This window comes from Salmo salar, chromosome 01 (assembly GCF_965601325.2).
Source record: "Salmo salar chromosome 01, fSalSal1, whole genome shotgun sequence".
Taxonomy (NCBI): domain Eukaryota; kingdom Metazoa; phylum Chordata; class Actinopteri; order Salmoniformes; family Salmonidae; genus Salmo; species Salmo salar.
In genome coordinates this window covers 67,208,172-67,235,981 of record NC_138291.1, presented here as the reverse complement: position 1 = coordinate 67,235,981, position 27,810 = coordinate 67,208,172, and the positions used below count along the sequence as shown (strand labels likewise).

Here is a 27,810-nt window from a genome sequence, read left to right as displayed (position 1 = left end):
CTGCAAGCCCCTTAGTTCATAAATATGTATCCGCCGCTCAGGCAGACCTAAGTCTTCAATCACAGAGGATCTTGGGTAATCTGGGCCGTTTGAAGAAACCGACTTCTGAAGCGGAGGGCTATGGGGAAATTACACATGCCTCTTAGTGCGTGTCTGTGTGCCTTCAACAACAACATAATATTCTACTTATACCACGCGGTGAAGCATATTTTAAACATGATGATCAGACCTGATCAGACCTTTAGCTGCAGCCAAGCTTGTGGCACATACAGTACATTGACATTCTTATTTGACTTTTAACCAGTCTATGTATGTCTACATAAGAAAGTAAGAAAATCGGAAATAAAAACATCCTAAATGTAGAGAAATGTCTGTTTGTAACAGCTGTCCTCCCTGGGGGTTTCTGTGATGCCAGTGTGTGTACTGTATGTAGCAACCAACAAACCACAGGAGGAGCGACGGATACACACTGCTGCTTCACCTCATTATCAACCCCTGTCCTCCTCTACCCCCCCTCCCATCACCCTGACAACTCTGACAGTAAGAGACTAAAGCCAAAGGACAGAACACTGGACGTGACAAATTTGTAATTACAGTACTATAAATGGCAGCAAGTGGGCTGAGCCAGAGACATATAGGCCTACAATACAACTATACTGTATGACTAGGCTGGCCTACCGCCAGTATGTAAAGCTGGCTAATAATACAGTGTAAGGGACTGGTATTGGCAGGTGGCTGGCACATAAAAAAGAGGTTTTGGGTAAGCTTGGTATCTGACAGTGAGCGGTGTCGTGAGTGGTGAAGATGGGGGGGTTGGCTTTGGACAGGCGACATTTTGAAAAGCCTTCTTAAAAGCAACAGATGAGGATAAGGGCTGGCATGGAGCTAGGAGGCTGGTGTGGATCGAGCAAGATAGCCAGGAGGGTGACGGTTGGCATGGGACTGTGGAAAAGCTGACATCAGACATGACTGCTTCAATAAGTCGGCGGACTAAAAGGACTGAGAGTCTTGGCACTGGGTGGACCAGGTTGGTAAACTTGTCATTGCGTGGGCCCAAAAAGTTTTGAAGATAAACCTTGACATTGGACATAATCACTTTCTTTAACGTGACATTACACAGAGTCGGGTTGTAGCTAAAACTTGGCATCTGGTTTGTGAGGGGATCTGTGATGCTTCGCCTCCGCCTAGGGGGGATTTGTCAGCTGTAACTCATGGATATTGCACTGTCATCAGTTCACTCTTTAGCCTGCTAGGGGCACAGAGGTAAGGCGGGCCAGCCAGAAAACACACTGTGCTTCCTCCTTACCACTGAGGAAAAACACACTGAACTCTCACTTACAACAACTCCCTGGGAGTAGTGATGACCGCCACCACGTCAGCATGTCTGCTGCCCTAATCCACTTGCTATGGTTCTAGATGTGTTTACCCCTGCTCTTTAGGAGGGACCAAAGCTAGGGTGAGCAGGGCCACACCAAGCCACTGAGCAGGCCCTCGTAAATAGAATGCCTGCTGCTGATAACACACCAGAGTGGTGGAACCCCATGATCTGTGTTGGGAAAAAACACAGGCCGACAAAGCTTAACTCCACTAGCAGACAAAGCAATCTGCTCCGACCAGCCTGAGACTGTCCATCATCTCCTCCCCAGCTGAGGGCCCAGAGCAGCTCCACCAGGCCTGGGGAGAGGCGTGGGCTCTGCTCTCTAGTCCCCTCTAGTCTTTTAATACAGTTGTGGAATTTGGATCCCCCTACACCCCAGTGACTGTTTTATCAGCTGATGCCATGTGCCGGCTACACCGTCCAGGAAATGATATTACTATACGTTTCAGTGGATAATATTAGCTTAAAACCCTCATCTTTTCTCCACGTGCAGTCAAGCAATGTAGATCTAATTAGGACTAGGAGGTTTCGGGGCGGATGCCACATAATGGTTGTAGAGTATCTCAAACCTAGCCATCCTGCAGGGCCTGATTGACGGACAGTATGAAAGGCAACAAGGGTTGTCATTTCACAACTAAATAAGGTTCTTCATAAAAGCCTTAGATGACACAGAACCTCATTCATATTCTGATCACGCCTTGATAGCTCATAAGATGAATGGGCGTTCATATCTTACTTAGAGCAATGATGACAGACAGCACCTTTTGTACTCCCGGGGGGCTCAGATGCCGACAGCCTGGGTTATTACTAACAGGAGTTCAATGCCAGGCAGACACACAGAGGGAAAGAGGAAATGGATATGATCTGATGTGCTCTTTCGTCAGCCGGTCTGAGGAATTACACAGAACTGATTTACATTTTTCCTTGGAACGCTTTGAAAGTAGAGAGGGCAAGGACAACAATCTGCACTGCAGTCATTTTCAGGTCGCCAGTGCTCAATGTCTCCTCCTCTGCAACAACAAGGCCTTGTAAATCTCTGTTGGCTTCTGACATAGAGGATTTGGGACCCTCCGTGGTCATGCCACACATGCAGAGGTATCAGTCACACTGATATGGCAAGGTTGTGCTGAGGCAGATTTTGGGCTGCCACCCCGGGTAACTAACAGTAGCGTTTCTCTGAATCTAGCCTACATCAGGGGCCGCAGAAGACTGTTGTCAGTCTAATCAAGTCAAACAAGGAGCCACTGGGTTCAGTGGGCGGAGTAAATGCCAAGGAGGATAGGACGCTGGCATGGGTGTCTGTTGACAATGGAGGTGGTGGGTGAGGAGACTCTCCGCAACATAAAAGTAAACTGTTACACACACACACAGTCGCATGCTGACGCACAACTCAGGCAACCAAGCCCATAATTAGTCAATGTTCCCTCAATCCCTTCCTTCCTTGACATTGGTAGTTATTTCCCCCTCTCCAGAGGTTCATCTTGAGTGTGCAGCCCAGTTATACACCGTGCTGTGGATCTGATACAGCCCCCTAACTGGGACTACCCAAAGCAAACTTATTTGAGATTGTCACAATCCACTAGCATGAAAATTCCCCACCATCCCAGTGGATTTCTCGGCTCTCTCACTCTAAGATCTGTCATACTTCAAATCAGGGGCCCACCTTTCTTTGGGATCTTCTTTATGTACACTATACAAACACAATCCTGTAACTGTATATCCCAACTAAGCTAGCCCACCACATCTCTCTGTCTCCATCTCTTTCTCTCTCCCTCCCATCTCTCCCTCTGTTCTTCTATTACAAATCAAATGCAGTAAATAAAAGGCCACTGGCCACTTAGCGCTTGTCTAGCCTAGCAAAAACCTGTCTCAGTGGATCTCTATCTGAGCCCCTGATTATAGTTGGCAGCGTCAGTGATAATCACATCATTTAGATGCAGCCTGTCCACCACTCCATTAGCAAGTCTGAGTAAAGAATGTCCCGACACAACACCCAGGCAGCTACACAGGGGTCACTGCCTGTTCCTCGGCTTCTTACATTCTGAAGATGAAGCAGGACTGAGGGACAGAGACAGTGTGCACTACGGTAAAGAAGGCAGAAAACTGTGAGGAGGAAGTGAGTTTCAGATTGGACTGCTGAAATGACTGGTTTTGTCAACAAGCCACTGTAAATTCAGCCCGGAGGCGGATATGTTTGACTGGCTGAAATAAGGTATTGCATATCCAGCTGACGTGTATATGTGAACGAATGAACACACACACACACACACACACACACACACACACACACACACACACACACACACCACACACACACACCACACACACACACACACACACACACACACACACACACACACACACACACCCCCCCCCGAACTGCAATGCCTTATTTCTTGTCTTGTGTGTGTGCTCAGTGGCCTTTCAGCTGAAGTGAACTGAGGACATTGTAGGATTGTTCCCATTGATCCATCATTCTGTTGAAAACAGGGCATTGTCTGAGTTCTATTTTAATGAGGACAGACGTTCCACTAGCGGAACACCTAGCCAATATCCAATGGAACAGCCAATGGCGCGAAATACAAAACCTCAAAAATCCAATAATTTCAATTTCTCAAACATACGACTATTTTACAGCATTTTAAAGATACACTTCTCCTTAATCCAACCACATTGTCCGATTTCAAAAAGGCTTTACAGCGAAAGCAAAACATTAGATTATGTTAGGAGAGTACATAGACCAAAATAACCACACAGCCATTTTCCAAGCAAGGATATATGTCACAAAAACCCAAAACACAGCTAAATGAAGCACTAACCTTTAACGATCTTCATCAGATGACACTCCTAGGACATAATGTTACACAATACATGTATGTTTTGTTCAATTAAGTTCATATTTATATCCAAAAACAGCATTTTACATTGGCGCGTGATGTTCAGAAAATATATTCCCACCAAAAACCTCCGGTGAATTTACAAAAATACTCATCATAAACGTTGACAAAATACATAACAATTATTTTAAGAATTATAGATACAGTACTCCTTTATGCAACCGCTGTGTGTGATTTTAAAATAGCTTTATGGAGAAAGCACATTTTTCAATATTCTGAGTACATAGCTCGCCATCACAGCAAGCTATACAGACACCCGCCAAGTTCGGAGCCACCTAAACTCAGAATTAGTATTATAAATATGCTCTTACTTTTGCTGATCTTCGTCAGAATGCACTCCCAGGACTGCTACTTCCACACCAAAACTTCCGGTGAATGTGCACATCAATTTACAAAAATACTCATCATAAACGTTGACAAAATAAATAACAATTATTTTAAGAATTATAGATAGACTACTCCTGGATGCAACCGCTTTGTCAGATTTTAAAATAGCTTTACGTAGAAAGCACATTTTTCAATATTCTGAGTACATAGCTCAGCCATCACGGTGAGCTATACAGACACCCGCCAAGTTCGGGGCAACCTAAACTCAGAATTAGTATTAGAAATATTCTCTTACCTTTGCTGATCTTCATCAGAATGCACTCCCAGGACTGCTACTTCCACAAGAAATGTTGTTTTTGTTCAAAATAATCCATATTTTGTTCGTGCGTACAGATCACTTATCCAAAGGCATAACGCGCGAGCGCGGAACCAGAGACGAAAAGTCAAAATGTTCCTTTACCGTACTTAGAAGCATGTCAAACGCTGTTTAAAATCAATCTTTATGGTATTTTTAACAAAAAATTGCGATAATATTCCAACCGGACAATAGCATATTCATTCAAGAAGAAAAAGAAGGAACGGCGTGCTCGCGTGACTGTGCATATCCAATCCCTTTGTTGCCAGGCAGACCACTCAGTAACTGAGCTCCTATTATCTGCCCAGTAACAGGAGAATGCTCAAGCAACTTTCTGAAGGCTTTTGACAGCCAATGGAAGCCTTAGGAAGTGCAACGTGACCCCACAAATACTGTAGTTTCGAAAGGGACTAGAAAGAAGAACTACAATTCTCAGATCCTCCACTTCCTGGTTGACTTTTTCTCAGGTTTTTGCCTGCCATATGAGTTCTGTTATACTCACAAACACCATTTAAACAGTTTTGGAAACTTCAGAGTGTTTTCTATCCAAATCTACTAATAATATGCATATTCTCGTTTCTGGGCCAGAGTAGTAACCTGTTTAAATTGGGTACGTTTTTCATCCGGCCGTGAAAATACTGCCCCCTAGCCCAGACAGGTTAACAAGAATTTAAGCTTTCTGCCAATATCAGATATGTCTACGTTCTGGGAAATGTTGTTGTTACTTACAACCTCATGCTAATCGCATTAGCCTAAATTAGCTCAACCGTACCGTGGAAGGGACACCGATCCCGAAGAAGTTTTTAACCTGTCTCCTCCCCTTCATCTACACTGATTGAAGAGGATTTAACAGCTGACATCAATAAGGGATCATAGCTTTCACCTGGATAGGCTATGTCATGGAAAGAGCAGGTGTACTCAATGTTTTGTATACGCAGTCTATAAATCCATACTATGAGGTTTGAATGATACTGTGAAAATTATGATAATGCCCTTTTAGTGTAAGACCTGTTTGAAAAGACTGCCTGGAATTTCAACCTGTTTTGGTGAGATGGTATTTTGGCCTGCCTGGTGACATCACCAAGACATTGCCAATAACAGCTAGTTTTCCGTTTTCTCCTCCCCACTCAGACCACTCCAAGACAGTCCTAGAAAAAGTAGTTATTTAGAAATAACTATTTTCTAAGAAGCTATATATACATTTTTTTTTTACCAATTTAATTGAAAACAATCACAGTAAGATTCTTAATTGATACCCAGATATTATTTGATATTGAGATAAAAACATCTGCATTGGATATTTGACACTAAAAGATACCCTGAATACTCTAAAGGTGAATTCCTTTCATGACTTAACAGATATTTTTTCTCAATTAATGTCGCATTAGTATAACAGAATGAGCTCACTGCCAACTCTGGTGAAGAGTTTTTCGGCTATTTTTTGGGTAAAAGGTCATCATTTTTTTCTGTCTGACTTCAACAAGCGGATAACGGTCTTTCGCTTATTCACAGACTTGATGGCATTTATTTTCGAAGGATGCCCTTGCAAGCCCTGTACGGTTTCCTTCCAGTGTGTTGCTATGTTGTTTTATGAGCACATAATTGAGAATAGTGTTACTGTGTTTTTCATGGCCTGGCTCCAATGACAACAGCGAGAGCCTGGGCCAGTGAAAACACAGCGAGCCCAGAGCCAGAGGGACTGTCGTCGAACAGGCTGTGAATCAGCTGTATCCGACAGCCGCCCCCACCCCTCAGATTCTACCCATGATCCTCAGCAGCTCAGTTCTGAACAGGCTCCCTCGGATGTACTGTACTGCTCAGGATGCAGCTGAATTTTCTCAATTTCCAATTCCGATGGCAATAACAGACTCCACTGCTTGGGCACCCATCTGTCCATCTACTCTTTTCCTCTTCTTTCCCTCTCTCAAACGGAGGTGGAATCCATCCCAAACACATCCATCCGTCTACACGCCCAGACTCAGCATCAGATAAAACTAATTGTCATCAGACCAAGGGTGAAATCTCATATTACGCACACGGTACACCTTATCTGACCGCTGTTGACTCAGAAACAGTCACATGGTCCATCAGTCGAGGCGTTATCATGAGATCCCAGGCTGGGAGCGGGGTGAGAATCTGTGAGCAGCCTCTCTGTCTTCAGGCTGGGAGGTTGTTCCCGGCCCTCAACAAGATGCATGGCCATCCACACATTAACAATGACACACAGGCAACTAGTGTTTACATGAGATAACGATCAACCCTGTACAAGCTGTGAGGGCATTCATCTTGTCTGAATGGTCTATTAGCAGAAGGTTAAAATGCATTGCTAATTTATTCTGAAAAGTTGAGGAATGAATGGGAACTTAATTTGCATGCTCGAAAAGTGTACGGCTGATTTGGGAGGCAAAGTTAAACTGTTACACATTGATGAGAGAAAAGGGACTATCTGAAAGTGCCAAGGTTGATGTAACCTCCATTTCAATTCCAGCCAGTACAGATAAACTGAAAGCTATATTTTCCTAAAATGACTGGAATCAATAGAGCTGACCCACCATCCTCTTTGACTCTGTTTTTAAAATAATTGCTTAATGAGACAACACAGTATTTATAACCCATTAATATGGTTGGACTGGACCATTGGCATCACTCACCCAGTGGAGGGGGTCATGATGCAGCCCCCACGGTCCACTGTCATCCTGCAGCCACACCCCCGCTCCGGGGTGTCGTGGTTCATGCCAAAGTTGTGCCCCAGCTCGTGTGCTAAAGTCACAGCTGCACCCAGGGGATTTTCCGAATGATCCTACAGTGGAAAAACAACATAAGTTCACATTCGGTTTGAAACTGAGATAAAAAGTTGAAGCGATAATACCTTTCTATATTATTAGAACATCACAACATAGCATTGCATTGTATAATGTCTAGCATGGATAGTTAAGTAGCAGCACAATATGTTAGTTCATAGAGTTCAGTGGATATATCCATCGATGTTTGGAAGATAATGGATGTTGCATAGAGTAAACAGCTACAAGGTACATTAGAGCCCATTATCCCTTAGTTCAATACATATCTGTCTTAGTTCGGTTAGTTCGGTCACAGTGGTTCCATTAGGTCCAACTGTCCAGTGATCCACATTTCATTACACATTCTGCTCATGGAGGATAGGAGCTGATCAGTTTGTCTGCTGTTCCCTCAACAACCCCAACCAACCCTAATCACACACTACTGCCGGCGGGGACAGATGCTGGGAAGCAATAAAAACTTGGTGCATTATGACATTTTAGTGCACATATAAGCTAGCCAACTGTCCTTCAGAAGGAGAGAGGGTACAGGGAGGGGAGGGGGTGTATAGAGATAGGGAGAGGGGAGAAGTGATGGAGAAAAACCTAGTAAAAATTTGACAAACAGAAAGCTACTAGACAGAGAAAGGCAGAGACGCATGCATGCAGAGAGAATGGAATAAAGACTGAAAAAAAGTGCAGCAAAGACACTGATTGACATGGAGAGACAAAGAGAAGAAAGCAAGGGAACAATAGAAGTGAAGGCAAGACTGGCTGCTGTAGCTTGCTGCACAGTTAAGTGCTGAGTGTGCACAGCAGCAAACCCAACAGCAGTATAAATTATGAAGGTCCCGGCCCATGGAGCTTTACACACACAGACACACTCTGTGGACGTGTGTCTTTACTACTCCACAGGCCTAGATAGGTACACCAGGTGAACCACAGCCACTAAGCCATGAATTATCTATACACACACTGAAACACACACATGCACGCACACATACAGCTCTGAATATACTGGAGGATACTGGAGACAGAAAGACTTGTTTCAGTCATATAATGTTTCCCCTATGTGGATGCTGTCATCCAATGCGACACAGCAAGTAGGATTATGAATCAGACATTTACTTAATCCATAGGTCCCTATTGTATGTAGGACTCTAGTCTAAAGAGCCTAACAACTAGTCTGATTTCCACTGCTCTGTACATACTGTAGGACTCCTATTATGTCCATAATAAACTCATGCGCTTTCCCTTTACAGAGGGTCATATGTCAGGGCCCTATGTAAAGCAAAGGTATTTCTGCCCTGATTACAGAGCTGCATGGTGGGACCAGTTTCCTGGGGTTTTCGTGGAAGGATGAGAACTCCGTCCCTCCCAGCCCTGTCATGTTTGAGAGGTCTCATGGATGTTTCTGAGTGGTGTGGATATACTGCTCGCATCATGGCCGAGCGCTTCTTCACAAGCACTGTAATTGAAGAATCAGAGAGAGTGGATTGACGTAGGTGAAGTCAGAGTCAACCCTTCAAAGCAGCCCTAAGATAGCTACGATGGTGAGAACACAACAGGGTTAGTTTGGTCATGAAGGGGTTTTACGGTCTTTCTGATATCGTTTCAAGACATGCAGGGGATATTTTATCTTCCAAAACATGATGATTGTACTTCGTTTACATTTAACGACAACCCCACATTGGTTGACGTATAAAGGTTTCTGGCTAAATTTGTTTTAAAACCCAGCGATGTACAAACTGTGAAATTCAACCTACATGTGGACCAAATAAAGGGGGTTGGAGCTGATAACATATGTTGAAATACAAAGTGGTTCATCTGGTCCTTTGGCCCTATAACTCAATACATGTTTCTTTAATCCTACTCCAAGCCTTTTCCATGTGTGAGTAATGGGAAGGACAAACATCTGGAAATAACCAGCTAACCCTGGCCAGAAGGAAAACATATCTATTAATGGGAAATACACCTCTTTGTTGAAGCTGCATGGCACGGGCTGACTCTGAGAAGGGAACTGCCTGACGATTTAGTACGGGTATCAAGTGATACAGTGGGGACGGAAACCCAGTTCATTTTGCTCATTGCATAACTTAACTGTGTGGGCTGTGCGTGGTAGTGAGTAAAGGGCATTCTATTTTGACATTTAGTATATGGCCTGGCACAAATAATTTATCACTAGTCATAAAAATGTTAATGTGTCTTGTTTAAGCTCCGTGTACAATGACTTACCTCAAACCCACATCCCCCTACATTTATAACTAGACTGGGGACTGGGTGGTTAAATGACGGAAAAGCTTCCAATGACCTTGGATGGTGTGTGTGTGTTTGTGTGTGTGTACATGGATGTGAATATCCTGGTGTTTACAATCATCCTTTCTCCGACCCCCACACCAAACAATGAACAGTGAACACCTTTTCTTTACACGCCGTCTCTGGATAGTATTGAGCTGAGCTCATGCTGATAGCGTCATAGAGGAGGAACAGTGTGAGGTTCAGGTTGTACTCACCATGACGATGCCTCCAGACTGCTCCACTGTGCACATGCTCATGATGGGAGCCATGCCAATGGTGGTACCCTGGAAGTACACCCCACTGAGGGGAAGGGGGTCGAGGAGAGGTAAAGAAGGTGACTTCAGGGGTTAAATAGATACTAAGAATCCTATCATAGTCTATTTGTATCCCAAATCACAAACGACTGAAGCTTCTATACGAATCGGAAACGGTATGGGCTGTATAACTTCTGTACCTGTGTCACTTCGTTTTGAGTGTGTGCTTCAGGTATTTGTTTATGAGTTTGTGTACTGTAGGATCTCCACCTGATGAGCTGAGCGTTGTCGTGTGATTTCGTAGGCAGAAGTTTGACTTTCCTCCAGTCTAGGAACTCATGCAGGGTGTTGAAGGGGTCCTGAGTGACAGGACACTTATCAGAGTCGCTCCATACCTCCAGGCCCACCAGGGCCACGCGGATGTTCAGGACCCTGTAGAACTGAGGGGCAGTGAGTAGAAGAATGCATAGTTGTACTATCATCTTAGGATCTCTCCCATATAAACAATATATACAGATTTGTTTTATTTAAATAAAAAAGGTAGTATGGATAAATGGCTGGGGACTGGCTTGGGAGCAGGTTGGCATTTATTGTCATGAATCTTGCCCTGGAGGCAGCTCTGCAGAGTGGTCACTAGCTGGCACAGCCAAAGTTATAAAATCTGATTTTAAACCTAAAACAAACCTTAACCACACTGCTAACCCTAGTGCATAACCCTATCCTTAAATTAAGACCCAAATATCATGCATTTTTACTATATAACAAATTTTGCCTTTGAAGCTGGCCCATCTAGTGGAAATCACTGAGTTCAACCTCCAGGTCAAGATCCATGACAAAACGTTGGCTTGGGTTCCTATATGATACCATTTTAGATGGACTAAAAGCAGTTGTGAGAGACTGACATTAGTCTGGGATGATATTAATATGTACTGGCAGAGGTATTTCTATTTTAAACATATGATAGATCTCTCCTGTGCATTGGGAAGGTAGAGGTTTTACCTTGTCCACGTAATTGGCTATCTCTGCCAGTCTCTGCTTCACCCTCTCAACATCCTTTCCCTGTTTCTGAAACTGAACACGCAACCCAGGGTGAATATTGTTAGATGTTAGTAAGCAAAGAAAGACATTAATAGTGGATAAAATAAGTACAAGGTAATGCACATAGTATACAGTACTGCAGACTGGGTTCAATATCATTTGAACAAGTGTGACAATGTGCCTGTGAGACATCGCCACGTCGGGACATTTCCCTCCATTGCTTCACACACAAATGGACAGATTTCTTTGGTACAGACATTTTCAAAATAGCATTATTATTATTATAAAATCATTATTGATATTATACGGTATAAGAACACAAACACCAGAGTCTGGTTCATATAATTTATTTAGAAACATACCATTGTTTTCTCTTTGTTTGGTGCTGCTAGCCCATCCTACTCACCACATTATTTTGGAAATGGCTTCCTAGGGGAGCATCCGTTAGGTGATGTTCAGGGATTTAGGAAAAGGTAGCGCGCCCTCGTTATTTGTTTTTTCCTGTTTAAAACTTTTCAGGATCGGTGTGTCTCCTGCGGGACGTTGAGCTAACATAGGCTAATGCGATTAGCATGAGGTTGTAAGTAACAAGAACATTTCCCAGGACATAGACATATCTGCAAAAATATTTATGTCCAACGTATAATGACAAACACTGCGAGATGACTCATTTATATAGTGTCAAAAGACACACAGTGTTCCTAGGCTGTCACTGTAAATAAGAATTTGTTCTTAACTGACTTGCCTAGTTAAATAAAGGTTAAATAATAAAAAATAAAAAAAAGTCACTGATGTGATCTTCCTGTCTGCGTTTGGCGCCCCCCTCGGGTATGAGCTGTGGGGGAGATCTATGTGGGCTATACTCAGCCTAAATCATTATGTCTTTGTTGTAAATGTTTTGGCACCAAACTGTGGCAGTTGTGAAAAAAAGTCAATAGTTGGAAGAGTTATTTTGATATTTTTCCATTGTTAATTCATTATAAATAAGAATTTGTTCTTAACTGACTTGCCTACTTAAATAAAGGTTAAATAAAAATTATTTAAAAAAAATTATTAGATGTGCTTTTTTCCCCCATTATTTTCTCTTGAACCATATGGTCTATTCTCTAGAAACACATGGACAATATGGACACAGATATACAAAAATGAATACTATATATGAATATTTGTTTTTAAAGTTATGCAAGTATAAATTACCAAAGTTACTATAGATGTAAGGGTTGCGGAACTGGTGCTAGTGAAGTCAGACGCAGGAGAGCAGAAATAGGTAATAGCCGGAGCAGTTTAATACAAAACCCACGGCAGTACAAAAAGAACCTACATGGGTACAAAACCCAACGTGCACCAGTAACATAGAGTACAAGCACTTACAAACAAACAATTCCACACAAGGACATGGAGGGAGCAGAGGGTTAAATACACAACAATTAATGAGGGAAATGGGACCAGGTGTGTAAGAAAACAAGACAAAAGAAATGGAAAATGAAAAGTGGATCGACGATGGCTAGAAGACCGGTGACGCCGACCGCCGAGCACCGTCCGAACAAGGAGAGGAAACGACTTCGGTGGAAGTCGTGACAATAGATCCTGTGGTGACCCGATCCTGTAGGTTCATGCTATACAACATTCGCAGAGTACGACCCTGCCTTACACAGGAAACGGCGCAGGTCCTAATCCAGGCACTTGTCATCTCCCGTCTGGATTACTGCAACTCCCTGTTGGCGGGGCTCCCTGCCTGTGCCATTAAACCCCTACATCTCATCCAGAACGCCGCAGCCCGTCTGGTGTTCAACCTTCCCAAGTTCTCTCACGTCACCCCGCTCCTCTGCACACTCCACTGGCTTCCAGTTGAAGCTCGCATCTGCTACAAGACCATGGTGCTTGCCTACGGAGCTGTGAGGGGAACGGCACCTCCGTACCTTCAGGCTCTGATCAGGCCCTACACCCAAACAAGGGCACTGCGTTCATCCACCTCTGGCCTGCTGGCCCCCCTACCTCTGCGGAAGCACAGTTCCCGCTCAGCCCAGTCAAAACTGTTTGCTGCTCTGGCACCCCAATGGTGGAACAAGCTCCCTCACGACGCCAGGACAGCGGAGTCAATCACCACCTTCCGGAGACACCTGAAACCCCACCTCTTTAAGGAATACCTGGGATAGGATAAAGTAATCCTTCTACCCCCCCCCCAAAAAAAAGATATAGATGTACTATTGTAAAGTGGTTGTTCCACTGGATATCATAAGGTGAATGCACCAATTTGTAAGTCGCTCTGGATAAGAGCGTCTGCTAAATGGCGTAAATGTAAATGTAAAATGTAGATCTCTGGCTTTGCCCTCGACCGGTTCAGGTCTTATCTATGTGGCAGATGTTTCTCAGTGAGCATGGGTGGTTCAGTATCGTCCCCAGCACCTATTCACTTTATTGTCCCTCAGGGGTCATCCTTTTTTCCCTGTACATGCTTCTCCTTGCTGACATCATCCACAATCATAACATCCAGTTTCATTGCTACTGTATGCGGATGACACGCAGCTTTATATATCAATCAGACCCAGTGACCAAGCTAGCTATAGCTACCCATCCAAATGTTGGATGTCTGACAACTTTCTCCAACTCAATGATAAGAAATCAGAGGTTGTTTTATTTGGTCCCCTTTATTTAACCCTGACCTAAACCTCCAGCTGCATGTAAAGAAGGTTGTCCAGTCTTGCTTTTATCATCATAAAAATATAGCTAAAGTCAAGTATTTTATTTCAGTCACTGATCTGGAGAGCCTTCTACCTGCTTTTATTTATTCACGCCTAGATTACTGTAACTCTTTGTATACATGTCTCTGTCAGAAATCACTCCATTGTCTACAGTTAGTTCAAAATTCTGCAGCTCAGCTTTTAACAGGCACCAGAAAATCTATCCATATCACAGCTATTTTAGCTTCTCTACACTGGCTACCAGTCACCTTCAGAATGGATTTAAAAAATATATATATTAATCACGTTTAAGGCTAGGCTTGGCTTAGCTCCATCCTATATCTCTGATCTTTTATCTCCTTACACGTCAAGACGCAGCCTGAGATCCTCTGGCAGGGCACTGTTGACCATTCCAAAGTCTAGGTTGAAAACAAAAGGAGACTGTGCATTTGCTATTAGGGCTAGACTTTGGAATGGTCTGCTAGAGGAAATCAGGCTTGCAGATTCAGTGTCTGTTTTTAAATACCTACTGAAGACACACTTTTATAAAGATGCTTTCAATGTATGATTTGAATTAGCTGTATCTGTCTTTGTTTCTAAGCTAGTAACTTTTATTTTATGATGTGAATCACTTTGTTACCTGTATTGAAAAGCACTATACAAACAAAGTTATTTGTATAGAGCTTTTGCAAATAAGACAATTATTCTATTACCATAGATCACCTGTTAATTACCAAAATTACTGAGGATTCCGGTAACTTCTGGAAATTACTGGTAGCTCTGCAACCCTAGCAGTACAGTATAATGGTAGTTTTTTCAGAAATGGCATGGCCCATATGTTACAGATATCTTCAACCAGTCTGGGAGAGAAGGTATAACATGTTGGACAGGTTGTCAAGCTGAGATCCATCTGGATCTGGGTTCATCTCAGAAACAATTGGCGAGAGACCGGGGAGCATGTGCATTGGCAGAAATAGCATGTGAGAGGCATCGGATGCAATCCAAGGTGAGACAGACTCTCCTTTTTCATCCCACTGTGCATCCACCTGCTTGTGTATACTGCGTGTAGACCTACTTCGTCAGCTACATCCAGCCTGGCCTTTATAGAGGAGCACAAGCAAGTGGGTCCTCTCCTCCTCTCTCTTCCAGTTCAGGTCAATAGCATGAGCTAGGGGCAGCCAAGGGGAAATCCCAGTGCGATCGTTTCTCTCCTTCTTCTGTATCCACACTGTTTCCTGTTTCCTGTCTAGTCCACTCGGGAATTGTTTAGCACTTCCTGTGGAATACGGCTGCCACCGACGACCGCACTGTAGCAGCACACTGACCTAATTCTGCCGTTACCAAGAGGATTTGTTCTTGCTTTGTTAAAATTTCGCCTATTTTCTTCTGAGAAGTCTGTGTGTCTCTAGCCATTCTGAATGGGCACACCACATACTGTAGTCATGGTAATGATGAGTAGGACGACACTAGGATTATTATCTATGCATTTTAATTCATTATAGATACATTACCTCTCTGTTGTCTGCAACGATGATCAGCTCTACGTATTTGGTAGTCTTCTGAGCATGCCTCTTGTGCTGTGATGCAGAGAGAAGTGGGGGGCGGGGGGGGGGGGGGGAGAAAACCCATCATTTGAACAAAATCTTTACTCAAGGACATGGACATTCTAAATTTAACCACTCCTTTCTCCTCCTCAAAGTCCTGTCTTTTTTCTTTAGCTTGGTAAACAACGCACACTTTCGCACAACTTCTAGTGAGTCCACATTAGGTTATTTATGTTAAAGCTACTTCAAAAATATTGCTTATCAATCTTTCAAAAGGCTCCTGTCACGGAATCACCCGCGATTTCAACTTCACATTGACGGCCTCACCAGTGGTGAAAGCTTCATAAAAAAGTCTATTACTCATGTGCTTAGTCAAGCAGACAGCAGACACGTTTCTATGAAATATCCTGTCCTATCATAGTGCTCCTGTTCTTTTTATCAAGCTTTTAAAGCTCCAATATTGGAAACTGATGATTCACTGTGTCAGTGAGTGTCTTGGTTATTATTTCTGAAGGAAAGGGTAGGATCAGGATTGATAATGGATGCGTGCAGGTACTGTAGGTGGTGGCAGATGGACCTGTACATCTGCTACATGGAGACTGGTGGGGGGAGCAGGGCCCATGCTCCTGCCCTGGCCCTGATATAGGACTCTGGAGCCAGGGAAAGAGTAAGGGCAAGGTTGGATCTCTACCATGGTTCATGTGCTGTTCTGAGTGCCAATTCAAGTGCAAACCCAAGTTCAAAATCAATACAGCTGTCACGACTTCTGCCGAAGTCGATGCCCCTCCTTGTTCGGGTGATGCTCGGCGGTCGACGTCACCAGTCTTCTAGCCATCACTGATCCATTTTTCATTTTCCATTGGTTTTGTCTTGTCTTCCTACACACCTGGTTCCAATCCCATTCATTACATGTTGTGTATTTAACCCTCTGTTTTCCCTCATGTCCTTGTCTGAGATTGTTTTGTTTGTTATTGATTTTCGTGTATTTTTGTATTGGTGAGCTACGGCTATTTTTACCCATGTTATTTTTATGTACGTTGGTTTTGGAGTTTGTGTTTGTTTATTATTTATTAAACAACTCCAGTTCTACCAAGTTGGTTTCTCCTGCGCCTGACTTCCTTGCCACCTACACACACGACGATGACAACAACTCAAGCCCTGGTTCCTGGTCACAGCGAAAATTGCCCTCATTGTTTATAATCGATCAGACTGCCACAAAAATCCATCATCTTTGTTACAACAGTATGGTAAAAATAAGTTTGATCCTACCTCTGAGGCAATAGCTATAAAGGCATGCATCAATTTACAAATTAACAATAAACATCTCCCTAAGGACCCCTGGCTTGCCATTACAAAACAAATATCATATCAGCCTGTTTCAAATGGTGTCATGTGTTATATCAGAGAAATTAAGACATAGGTGTTTTCATAGTGAATTCTGTCAGTCGGCAAATCAATTGCTTTCCCACCATGAAAGGCCGCATCATCCCCGCTCAGATTGTTATCAAACCCAGAACATTGTGTTGCAGATGCTCTCAGACAGCTATCTGGATGACAATGACATAAGTCCAAGAGCCCACGCTCCTACATCACTATCTATCTCACTGATACCATTATTCCAGATCCTGTACAAGATGAATCCATTATCAAGCTCTTCCTTTTGAACATCTTCTAGATCTAATGATTTTATCTGATAGCTTTATCATGAACAGTTTTGTTCATGGAATGCTACAGTACCAATATTTCTAATGTGGTATTTGATGGAGGTTATCTGAAGGAAATTGTCAGAAGAAAAACGTAGTTGTTGTCGATGAGCCTTACCCTGGTACTGAATGTTCTGAAAGGGCTTCTTAGATGGTTGTCAGGTGTAACAGAGGATATGTTGAAGCCATGACCACAGGTTCCAGAGGACAGGTTGAGGTTTTCCCCTCGGTAAATGATGTGTGTATAATTGTCCTGGTCCAACGATGGTTCAAGGACGAAGGTCTTATTTTCAAGTGAGATGAAACCCCTGTAAGACAAGGGAAGACAAGGCAAATCTGTTCAACAGATCTGGTATAATAAATTGACTGTGGACAAAGCATTCTGTGACCAGAAGGGGGAAGCCATCTTGATTCTTGACTGCATGTTATGGTCAGAAGTGTTTGTAATTAGGATGTTTATAGTTTAAAGGCCTAGGTCTTTAACTTTGAGTGAGAACTTTCTCAAAGTCTAGTAATGGACAGTGCTTGGCTTGGGCAAGAGCTCACCGGAACGGAGTACCGGTGCCTCAAGTTTTCTACTGCTAGAGCTCCTGCACCTAATCGAATATTAGCTCAGAAGTATTGTGGAGCTCCTGCACCTAAATATAAACAGTACCATCACCCAAAATGAGTACCAGCACCTATTTCAGTCCAAGTCAAGAACTGGCAAAGGATATTGTACTGATCATCAAGAGAAGTTTCCTTTATGTGGACTGTGGACTATTGACTTCCAAGGACCAAAGTGTGGAAGGATATTTCTAAGGCCTACTTATATTTTTTTCTCTCTGTACTGCCTTTCCTTTGGATTAATACACAGCCTTAAAACTCAGCTGGTTAAATCCATTTTTATTTAATTTTTCGCAGCTGGATTATTTAGATTTGTTTTATTTCTTACTGGATGTTGAGACTGAACTAATGTCTCTTAGTGAAATAACTCAGTCAATGTAAATGGCCCCACTGACTTACAATAGATTCAACTCCCCGAAGAGGCTCTTAGGCCAACTAAAACTCTGAAACAATTTGTTTTGGCATTGAAGCCAAGCCACATATTGCTCGTCAAACATCTGTCTGCCTCAAGGATTTTGTGAGGTACAAGATAAAAAAAAGAATTACCAGTAACACTCCTTGGGGGTGGACTCTTATTCAGGTCAACATTTTTATCACAAATGTATTACCTCTAAAAGTTCCTCTTCATTAGCTTTTATTGCATCGTTAAAAGGTTTCATGGCATACTAAACGTTTTCTCGTCACATAATGCATCTGTAGTTTGGGGTAATTAAGCAGGAGATGAGCGTACATCAGGAGGCTTTCTGTTTCTGTTTAGACTCAGCCTGGCAGCTTTATTACTTCCAGGTGGCCATTAGGCACAGACACATGCCCAGAGGAGAGTGGAGGAGAATACGGATAATCACTGGGTGGCCAGACCAAGACCATGTTCTATGTCTAGGGATCTATTATACACTTTCAGTGGACTCTTCTATACTCTTGGGTAAGTGGAAACTCATACCTGTTTGTTGACAGAGATTTAAGGGGCTAAAGTGCGATTCCACAGCAGTGGAAAATATTTGTGGCATCTCAGATTGTTCTGTCAATTTTCACATACATTTCATTGGGAGGATGTTTGAAATGCTTTTTACATTTGTATCACCAAACATTATTCTGAAAATATGATGAAAGTGGCCATCTATACATGCCTCATTTAAGACCCTATGATATGCAAACAGTACATGATATTAGACAACATCTTGGTGTCACTATACTCTTTTGGTGTGCTCTAAAATATGGACTATGTCATGATTCTGAAATAAACATTTTTACATTCAAATGGTTTGTCATACACATCCTTCCTCCCAATGAAGTTCCTATGTGAGAATTGCCAGAACAATCTGTGGGTCTTGATTGTGGCCACTTACACAGCATGTCTGAGGCTTCTGGGATCCTATAGACTGAAGTGTTACTTACCGGAGGCCAGAGCAGGTGCTGAGAGTGACGTCAGAGTTAGCGTGGCCTTCCACTTCTCCATGGTAGTAACAGTTCTTCTGAAAAATACCAACATGACACTCAAGTCAAATTGAAACCGTGTCAGGACATTCTTTAACATACTATAGTATACTTATCTTTCGTTTCACCAATGGTCAACCAAGGAGAAGTGGAAAGGAAGCCATTAAGTGTACAGAGACATAATACTGTCTATCTGAGACAGTATGATGAGGAAGTGTCTGGTTTGGAGTCAAAACAAAACTCTGTATTATGGCTGAATGGCTTCATTCAAGTCTACACCAATTACTCTAAGACCAACTGCATTGTTAGCCAAAAGTCAATTTGAAAAATACTGAACGTCAGTACTGAACTGTGAGACAAAATACTTGAAGCTGGCATTTTCCGTAGCCAGTTCATACTTTTACACAATCACTAAGGCTGTACTGAGTTGACTCCAAAAGAGACCCCTTTACTGCTCTGAAAGGAGACTCCTTTTGAAATTGCTATGAAAATACTTGGCTGAGTCACCAACTAATTACATTAAACATGAACATGTCGGTGCCATAGACATACAGAAACAATATACAAAAGTATGTGGATACCACTTCAAATGAGTGGATTCGGCTATTTCAGCCACACCCGTTGCTGACAGCTGTCTAAAATCGAGCACACAGACATGCAATCTCCATAGACAAACATTGGCAGTAGAATGGTGTGCTGAAACTTGTAGCGCATAAAAATCATTCTCGTTTGCAACACTCACTACCGAGTTCCAAACTTTCCTCTGGAAGCAACGTCAGCACAATAACTGTTCTTCAGGAGCTTCATGAAATGGGTTTCCATGGATAAGCAGCCGCACACAAGACTAACATCACCATGCACAATGCCAAGCGTCGCCTGGAGTGGTGTAAAGCTCGCCGCCATTGGACTCTGGAGCAGTGGAAACACGTCCTCTGGAGTGATGAATCACGCTTTACCATCTGGCAGTCCGACGGACAAATCTGGGTTTGGCGGATACCAGGAGAAAGCTACCTGCCCGAATGCATAGTGCCAACTGTAAAGTTTGGTGGAGAAGGAATGATGGTCTGGGGCTGTTTTCATGATTCTGTCTAGGCCCCTTATTTCCAGTGAAGGGAAATCTTAACTCTACAGCATACAATGACATTCTAGATGATTACATGCTTTCAACTTTGTGGCAACAGTTTAGGGAAGGTGTCACGTCCTGACCAGCAGAGGGCGTAATGGTGTTAGTTTTGGCCAGGATGTGGCAGGGGTTTTGTGTGTGTGAATGGTTGTGTTGGTGATTGGGACTCCCAATTGAAGGCAGGTGTGTTGAGTTGCCTTTGATTGGGAGTCCTATATAGGAGTGCGTGTTTCTCTTTGGGGTTGTGGGTAGTTGTTCTTGCATTGCGTTTTGTGTGCCTGTAAGACTGTTCCTGTCGTCGTGAGTATTGTTTATTGTTTTTGCCTGTGGATGCTTTACTTAAGTTTATTAAAAAACTATGAGTATCCACATTCCCGCTGCACCTTGGTCCATTTTTGAAGACAGTTGTTACAGAACTACCCACCACAAAAGGACCAAGCAACGGAAGAGGAAGGAGCCACAGGAGTACAACGTGATGGACCAATGGACGTGGGAACAAATCCTGGACGGAGAGGGACCATGGACTCAGGCTGGGGATTATCGCCTCCCGCAGTGGGAGATTGAAGCAGCGAGAGTGGAGAGGCGATTCTACGAGGAGAGCGCAACGAGCGCGAGAGGCAGCCCCAATAAAAAAATCCTTTATGTCTCCCCAGCCTGGTGAATCCTGAGAGTGCCAGAGTGGCCCGCCGTGCCGGATCTGCCAGAGTGGCCCGCCGTGCCGGATCTGCCAGAGTGGCCCGCCGTGCCGGATCTGCCAGAGTGGCCCGCCGTGCCTCCGGCCCAGCCAGAGTGGCCCGCCGTGCCTCCGGCCCAGCCAGAGTGGCCCGCCGGTCTTCCGGCCCAGCCAGAGTGGCCCGCCGGTCCTCCGGCCCAGCCAGAGTGGCCCGCCGGTTCTCCGGCCCAGCCCGAGTGGCCCGCCTGTCCTCCGGCCCAGCCCGAGTGGCCCGCCTGTCCTCCGGCCCAGCCCGAGTGGCCCGCCTGTCCTCCGGGCCAGCCCGAGTGGCCCGCCTGTCCTCCGGTCCAGCCAGAGTGGTCCGTCTGCCAGGGTCAGCCCGAGTGGCCCCTCTGCCCGGCCCAGCTATCGGCGCCTCCGAAAGTGGGCGACGCCGAAGGTGGAGCGAGGTCCACGTCCTGCACCTGAGCCACCTCCAGGAGAGGTGGGTTGGGGAGGGAGGGTGTAGCACAGTGCCGTCGCTGACGGCAGCCACCCTCCCTTCCCTCATTGTTTAGGGGGATATTTTTTGTTGTTTGGGGGTTTGTTTTTTCTTTTAGGTGCATTCCGGGGTCTGCACCTTGAGGGGGGGGTACTGTCACGTCCTGACCAGCAGAGGGCGTAATGGTGTTAGTTTTGGTCAGGATGTGGCAGGGGTTTTGTGTGTGTGAATGGTTGTGTTGGTGATTGGGACTCCCAATTGAAGGCAGGTGTGTTGAGTTGCCTTTGATTGGGAGTCCTATATAGGAGTGTGTGTTTCTCTTTGGGGTTGTGGGTAGTTGTTCTTGCATTGCGTTTTGTGTGCCTGTAAGACTGTTCCTGTCGTCGTGAGTATTGTTTATTGTTTTTGCCTGTGGATGCTTTACTTAAGTTTATTAAAAAACTATGAGTATCCACATTCCCGCTGCGCCTTGGTCCATTTTTGAAGACAGTTGTTACAGAAGGCCCTTTCCTGTTCCAGCATGACAATGCTCCTGTGCACAAAGCGAGGTCCATACAGAAATGGTTTGTTGAAATCAGTGTGGAAAAACTTGACTGGCCTGCACAGAGCCCAGACCTCAGCCCCATCAAACACCTGAATTGGAACGCCGACTGCGAGCCAGGCCTAATTGCCCAATATCAGTGCCTGACCTCACTAATGCGCTTGTGGCTGAAGGGAAGCCAGTCCCCGCAGCAATGTTCCAACATCTAGTGGAAAGCCTTTCCAGAAGAGTGGAGGCTGTTATAGCAGCAAAAGGGGGACCAACTCCATATTAATGCAGATGATTTTGGAATGAGATGTTTGACGAGCAGGTGTCCACATACCTTTGGTCATGTAGAGTATATTGGGTAGCATTATGTTCAGCATTTACCTTAGCATTCTTTATGACACTATGATACGTTTTTTTGAGTTTGTGTACCAATTTAGGGTTTTATAATGTCCATAAAAACTTAGTCAGTTGTGTTTTGGACAGGAAACTTTTATATGAAAATAGTTGCCAGACACAATAAGGTAGTCTACTTTCAAAGTATGTGACTTTTAACTGTTTTTTTTTGTCATTTGAGTGGTGCATGTACAATTGGTTGTTGGTTGTGCCTTGGGGAAGTATTCAGACCCCTTGACTTTTTCCACATTTGTTATGTTACAGCCAAATTCTAAAATATTTTTTCTTATCAATATACACACACTACCCTATAATGACAAAGAAAAAACAGGTTTTTAGAAATGTTTGCTAATTCATTTCAAAAAAGGGAATATTACATTTACATAAGTATTCAGACCCTTTACTCAGTACTTTGTTGAAGCACCTTTGGCTGCGATTACAGCGTTGATTCTTCTTGGGTATGACACTACAAGCTTGGCACACCTGTATTTGGGGAGTTTCTCCAATTCTTATCTTCAGATCCTCTCAAGCTTTGTCAGGTTCACGTCTCTCCAGAGATGTTTGATCAGGTTCAAGACTGGGCTCTGGCTGGGCCACTCAAGGTCATTCAGAGACTTGTCCTGAAGCCACTCCTGCGTTGTCTTGGCTGTGTGCTTAGGGTCGTTGTCCTGTTGGAAGGTGGACCTTCACCCCAGGCTGAGGACCTGAGCACTCTGTAGCAGGTTTTCATCAAGGATCTCTACACTTTGCTTCGTTCAGCTTTGCCTCGATCCTGACTAGTCTCCCAGTCCCTGCCGCTGAAAAACATCCCCACAGCATGATGCTGCCACCACCATGCTTCACAGTAGGGATGGTGCCAGGTTTCTTCCAGACGTGATGCTTGGTATTCAGGCCAAAGAGTTCAATCTTGGTTTCTTCAGACCAAAGAATGTTGTTTATCATTTAGGTGACTTTTGGCAAAATCCAAGAGGCCTGTCATGTGCCTTTTACTGAGGATTGGCTTCCATCTGGCCACTCTACCATAAAGGCCTGATTGGTGGAGTGCTGCAAAGATTGTTGTCCTTCTGGAATGTTCCCCCGTCTCCAAAGAGGAAATCTGGAGCTCTGTCAGAATGACCATCGGCTTCTTGGTCACCTCCCTGACCAAAGCCCTTCTCCCCCAATTGCTCAGTTTGGCCAGGTGGCCAGCGCTAGGAATAGTCTTGGTAGTTCCAAACTTCTTCCATTTAAGAATGATGGAGGCCACTGTGTTCTTGGGGACCTTCAATGCTGCAGACATTTTTTTGGTACCCTTCCCCAGATCTGTGCCTCGACACAATGCTGTTTCGGAGCTTTACGGACAATTTCTTCGACCTCATGGCTTGGTTTTTACTCTGACATGCAGTGTCAACCGTTGGACCTTATATATACAGGTTTGTGCCTTTCCAAATCATGTCCAATCAATTGAATTTACCACAGGTGGACTCCAATCAAGTTGTAGAAACATCTCAAGGATTAGCAAAATAAACAGGATGCAAATGAGCTCAATTTCGAATCTCATTGCGAAGGGTGTGAATACTTATGTAAATAAGATATTTCTGTTTTTTAATTTTTAATACATTTGCAAAAATGTCTAAAAACCTGTTTTCGCTTCATTATGGGGTATTGTGTGTAGATTGCTGAGGATTACTCTTTTTTAATACATTTTTGTATAAGGCTGTAACGTAACAAAATGTGGAAAAAGGAAAGGGGTCTGAATACTTACCAAAGGCACTGTATACATTTCTCAACAATTTTCCATCCAAAACATGTGGAATAAGCAAGGCTTTGATTACTGGTCAAACAGCTGGAAAAGGGGTCTTAGTATTTCAAATACATTAACACAATTGACAGCAGCAACATGGACACCAAGGTTGTTTCTCATTCTGCTGGAGTAGATCTAGTATTTCATATTAAACCTACCTTATGTATCCAGTTGTTTCTTCATTTGAAACTCACCCAACAAAAATCACAATATGCTGTTTTACATTGTGTTATTTGTGCTGGTCTAATTCCTAAAATGGTAAGAATCTGTGCATTCTCTGATAGTAATAATAGTTAATATGGTGCTCTTCAATGTCGCAGGTTTGTGGCATTGATAAATAAATCATTTTAATATTTACATCAAGTCAGATGTTTATATGTTATGTATAAAAGGCACATGCATGCATTGTTAACTATTTTGATTTTTTTTAAACATTGTTGGAGTTCAGGTGTTTGATGTGAATGATGGGTGACTAGTAGCATTCTTGTCAAATACAGTGCCTTCTAAAAGTATTCATACCCCTTGACTTATTCCATGTTTTGTTGTAATACAGCCTGAATTCAAAATGGATGAAATAGATTTTCCCCTCACCCATCTACACACAATACCCCATAATGACAAATTGGTTGTTGATCATTACTAGACAAACATTTTCAGGTATTTTCAAGTAGATTTAAGTCAAAACTGTAACTCGGACACTTAGGAACATTCACTGTCTTCTTGGAAAGCAACTCCAGTGTAGATTTGGCCTTCTGTTTTTGTTTTTTGTCTTGCTGAAAGGTGAATTAATCTCTCAGTGTCTGGTGGTAAGCAGACTGAACCAGGTTTTCCTATGATATTTTGTCTGTTTATTTTTTATCTTGAAAATCTCCCCAGTCTTTAACGATTACATGCATACCCATAACATGATGCAGCCACCACTATGGAGAGTGGTACTCAGTAATGTGTTGTATTTGCCCCAAACTCTATGTATTCATGAAAAAAGTTAATTGCTTTGCCACATTTTTTGCAGTATTACTTTAGTGCCTTGTTGCAAACAGAATGCATGTTTTGGAATATGTTTATTCTGTACAGGCTTCCTTCTTTTCACTCAGTCAATTAGTTTTGTATTGTGGAGTAACTACAATGTTGTTGATCCATGTCACGTCCTGACCATAGAAAGCTGTTATTTTCTATGGTAGAGTAGGTCAGGGCGTGACAGAAAATCTAAACTAGAAAAAAATACTATGTTCTAGTTTTTGTATTTCTATGTTGGGCTTTTTTGGGATGATCTCCAATTAGAGGCAGCTGGTCATCGTTGTCTCTAATTGGAGATCATACTTAAGTAGTTATTTTTCCCACCTGGATTGTGGGAGATTGTTGAGTTAGTGTATGTTTCACCTCTTCGTGACGGTTTGTTGTTTTTGTTCTTTAGTTTATTTTGTATGTATTGCATAGTTTCACAGTTCAATAAAGAAAATGTGGAACGATACACACTCTGCGCTTTGGTCCGCTCCATCATACAACAACCGTGACAATCCATCCATTAAACTCTAACTGTTTTAAAGTCACCACTGAAATCCCTGAACGGTGTCCTTCCTCCCCAACACCTGAGTTAGGAAGGTTGCCTATATCTTTGTAATGACTGGGTGTATTGATACACCATCCAAAGTGTAATTAATAAACTTCACCATGCTCAAAGGGATATTCAATGTCTCTTTTTTTTACCCATCTACCAATAGGTGGCCTTCTTTGCGTGGCATTAGAAAACCTCCCTGGTCTTTGTGGTTGAATCTGTGTTTGAAATTCACTGCTCGACTGAGGGACCTTACAGATAATTGTATGTGTGGGATAAAGAGACGAGGTAGTCATTCAAAAATCATGTTAAAAACTATTATTGCATACAGAGTGAGTCCATGCAACATATTATGTGACTTGTTAAGTAAATGTTTACTCCTGTCATAAGTTTCGTCTTCTGAGGAGGAAGAAATATCAGACCAATATGCAGCGTGGTAAGTCTCCATACTTATACTTTTATTTAAATGTGAACACTGAAACAAAACAAGAAAACCATAAGACACCAACAACAACCCACAAAAAAAAAAAAAACTAAAGGGAGGGAAGGGAGGGTGGCAAAAGTCACCGACGGTTCCTGTGCAAACACCCCCCCTTCCCCAATACTCCCTCCTACGGAGGTGGCTCTGGTTCCGGCCTTCCTGCCCGCTAACCTGTCCACCCTGCTGAAGGCTCAGGGCTGTAGCCCACCGCTGAAGGCTCTGGCTGCGCCGGGCTGGCGGGGCGACTCTGGCTGCGCCGGACTGGCGGGGCGACTCTGGCTGCGCCGGACTGGCGGGGCGACTCTGGCTGCGCCGGACTGGCGGGGCACTGTCGCCGGAAGCTCTAGACGGGGCACTGTCGCCGGAAGCTCTAGACGGGGCACTGTCGCCGGAAGCTCTAGACAGGGACTGCGCACTGAAGGCCTGATGCGTGGGACTGGCTTTGGAGGCGCCAGACTAGTGACATGCACCACAGGGCTAGTGCGAGGAGCAGGAGCAGGACGAACTGGACTGGGCAGGCATACTAAAGGCCTGGTGCGTGGGGCTGGCTTTGGAGGCGCCAGACTAGGCCGCACCCGGGCGGCGAGGGCGGCAGGCGACGGCGGCGGCTCACGTCCGGGCGGGGGGGGGAGGCGCCAGCAGGGACGCGCACCCGGGCTGGCGAGGGCGGCTGACACGGGGCCTTGACTACGCACTGGAGTTTTTTTCTGTAGCCCGGCACGGGCGGAGTACTGGCACAGGGCGAACTGGGCTGTGCTGAGGCAAGATGGCTGCCGTGCGTAGAGCTGGCGCAGGGTAGCCTGGGCCCAGGAGACGCACTGGTGGCCAGATGTATTGCGCAGGCATACTTCTCCCTGGCTGGATGCCCACTCTAGCACGGCACCTGCGGGGGGCTGGTATCGCTCGCACCGGACTGTGCATGCGGATGGGCGAGACCTTGCGCACTTCCGCATAGAATGGTGCTCTCACCGCCATCCGCTCCCCATAATAAGCACGGGGAGTTGGCTCAGGTCTATTGCCTGACCTAGCCAATCTTCACCTGTGCACCCCCCCCAAAAAAAATTGGGGGCTGCCTCTCAGGCTTCCTTGCCAGCCGTGTCCCCGCATAACGTTTCCGGTCCTCTCCAGCCTTCCTCCATGGTCCTTCTCCAGCTAGTATCTCCTCCCAGGTCCATGACTCCTTATACTCCTCCTGCTGCTCCTTCCTCCGCTGCTTGGTCCTCTTATGGTGGGTGGTTCTATCATAAGTTTCGTCTTCTGAGGAGGAAGAAATATCGGACCAATACGCAGCGTGGTAAGTGTCCATACTTATACTTTTATTTAAACGTGAACACTGAAACAAAACAAGAAAACGAACGACAGTCCTGTAAGGTAACCTAACTATACATGGAACAACCACCCACAAACACAAGACAAAATAAACCCACTTAAATATGGCCTCTAATTAAAGGCAACGAAGAACAGCTGCCTTCAATTGAAGGCCAAACCAAAACCCTGAAC

At 44.1% G+C, this 27,810-nt stretch overlaps 1 protein-coding gene across 2 annotated transcripts in view; it reads right to left on the bottom strand.

Moving 5' to 3' along the window:
- adam12b (ADAM metallopeptidase domain 12b) overlaps positions 1-27,810 on the bottom strand; it is a 169,787-nt gene that overhangs the window by 35,184 nt on the left and 106,793 nt on the right. For both annotated transcript variants that reach the window (XM_014204336.3, XM_014204340.3), the window contains exons 5-11: positions 19,254-19,330; positions 17,371-17,560; positions 15,517-15,582; positions 11,286-11,357; positions 10,557-10,726; positions 10,248-10,332; positions 7,609-7,757 (exon numbers count right to left, since the gene is read on the bottom strand). In XM_014204336.3, the coding sequence (XP_014059811.2) occupies positions 7,609-7,757; positions 10,248-10,332; positions 10,557-10,726; positions 11,286-11,357; positions 15,517-15,582; positions 17,371-17,560; positions 19,254-19,330 (809 nt within the window). The remainder of the gene's footprint in view (positions 1-7,608; positions 7,758-10,247; positions 10,333-10,556; positions 10,727-11,285; positions 11,358-15,516; positions 15,583-17,370; positions 17,561-19,253; positions 19,331-27,810) is intronic.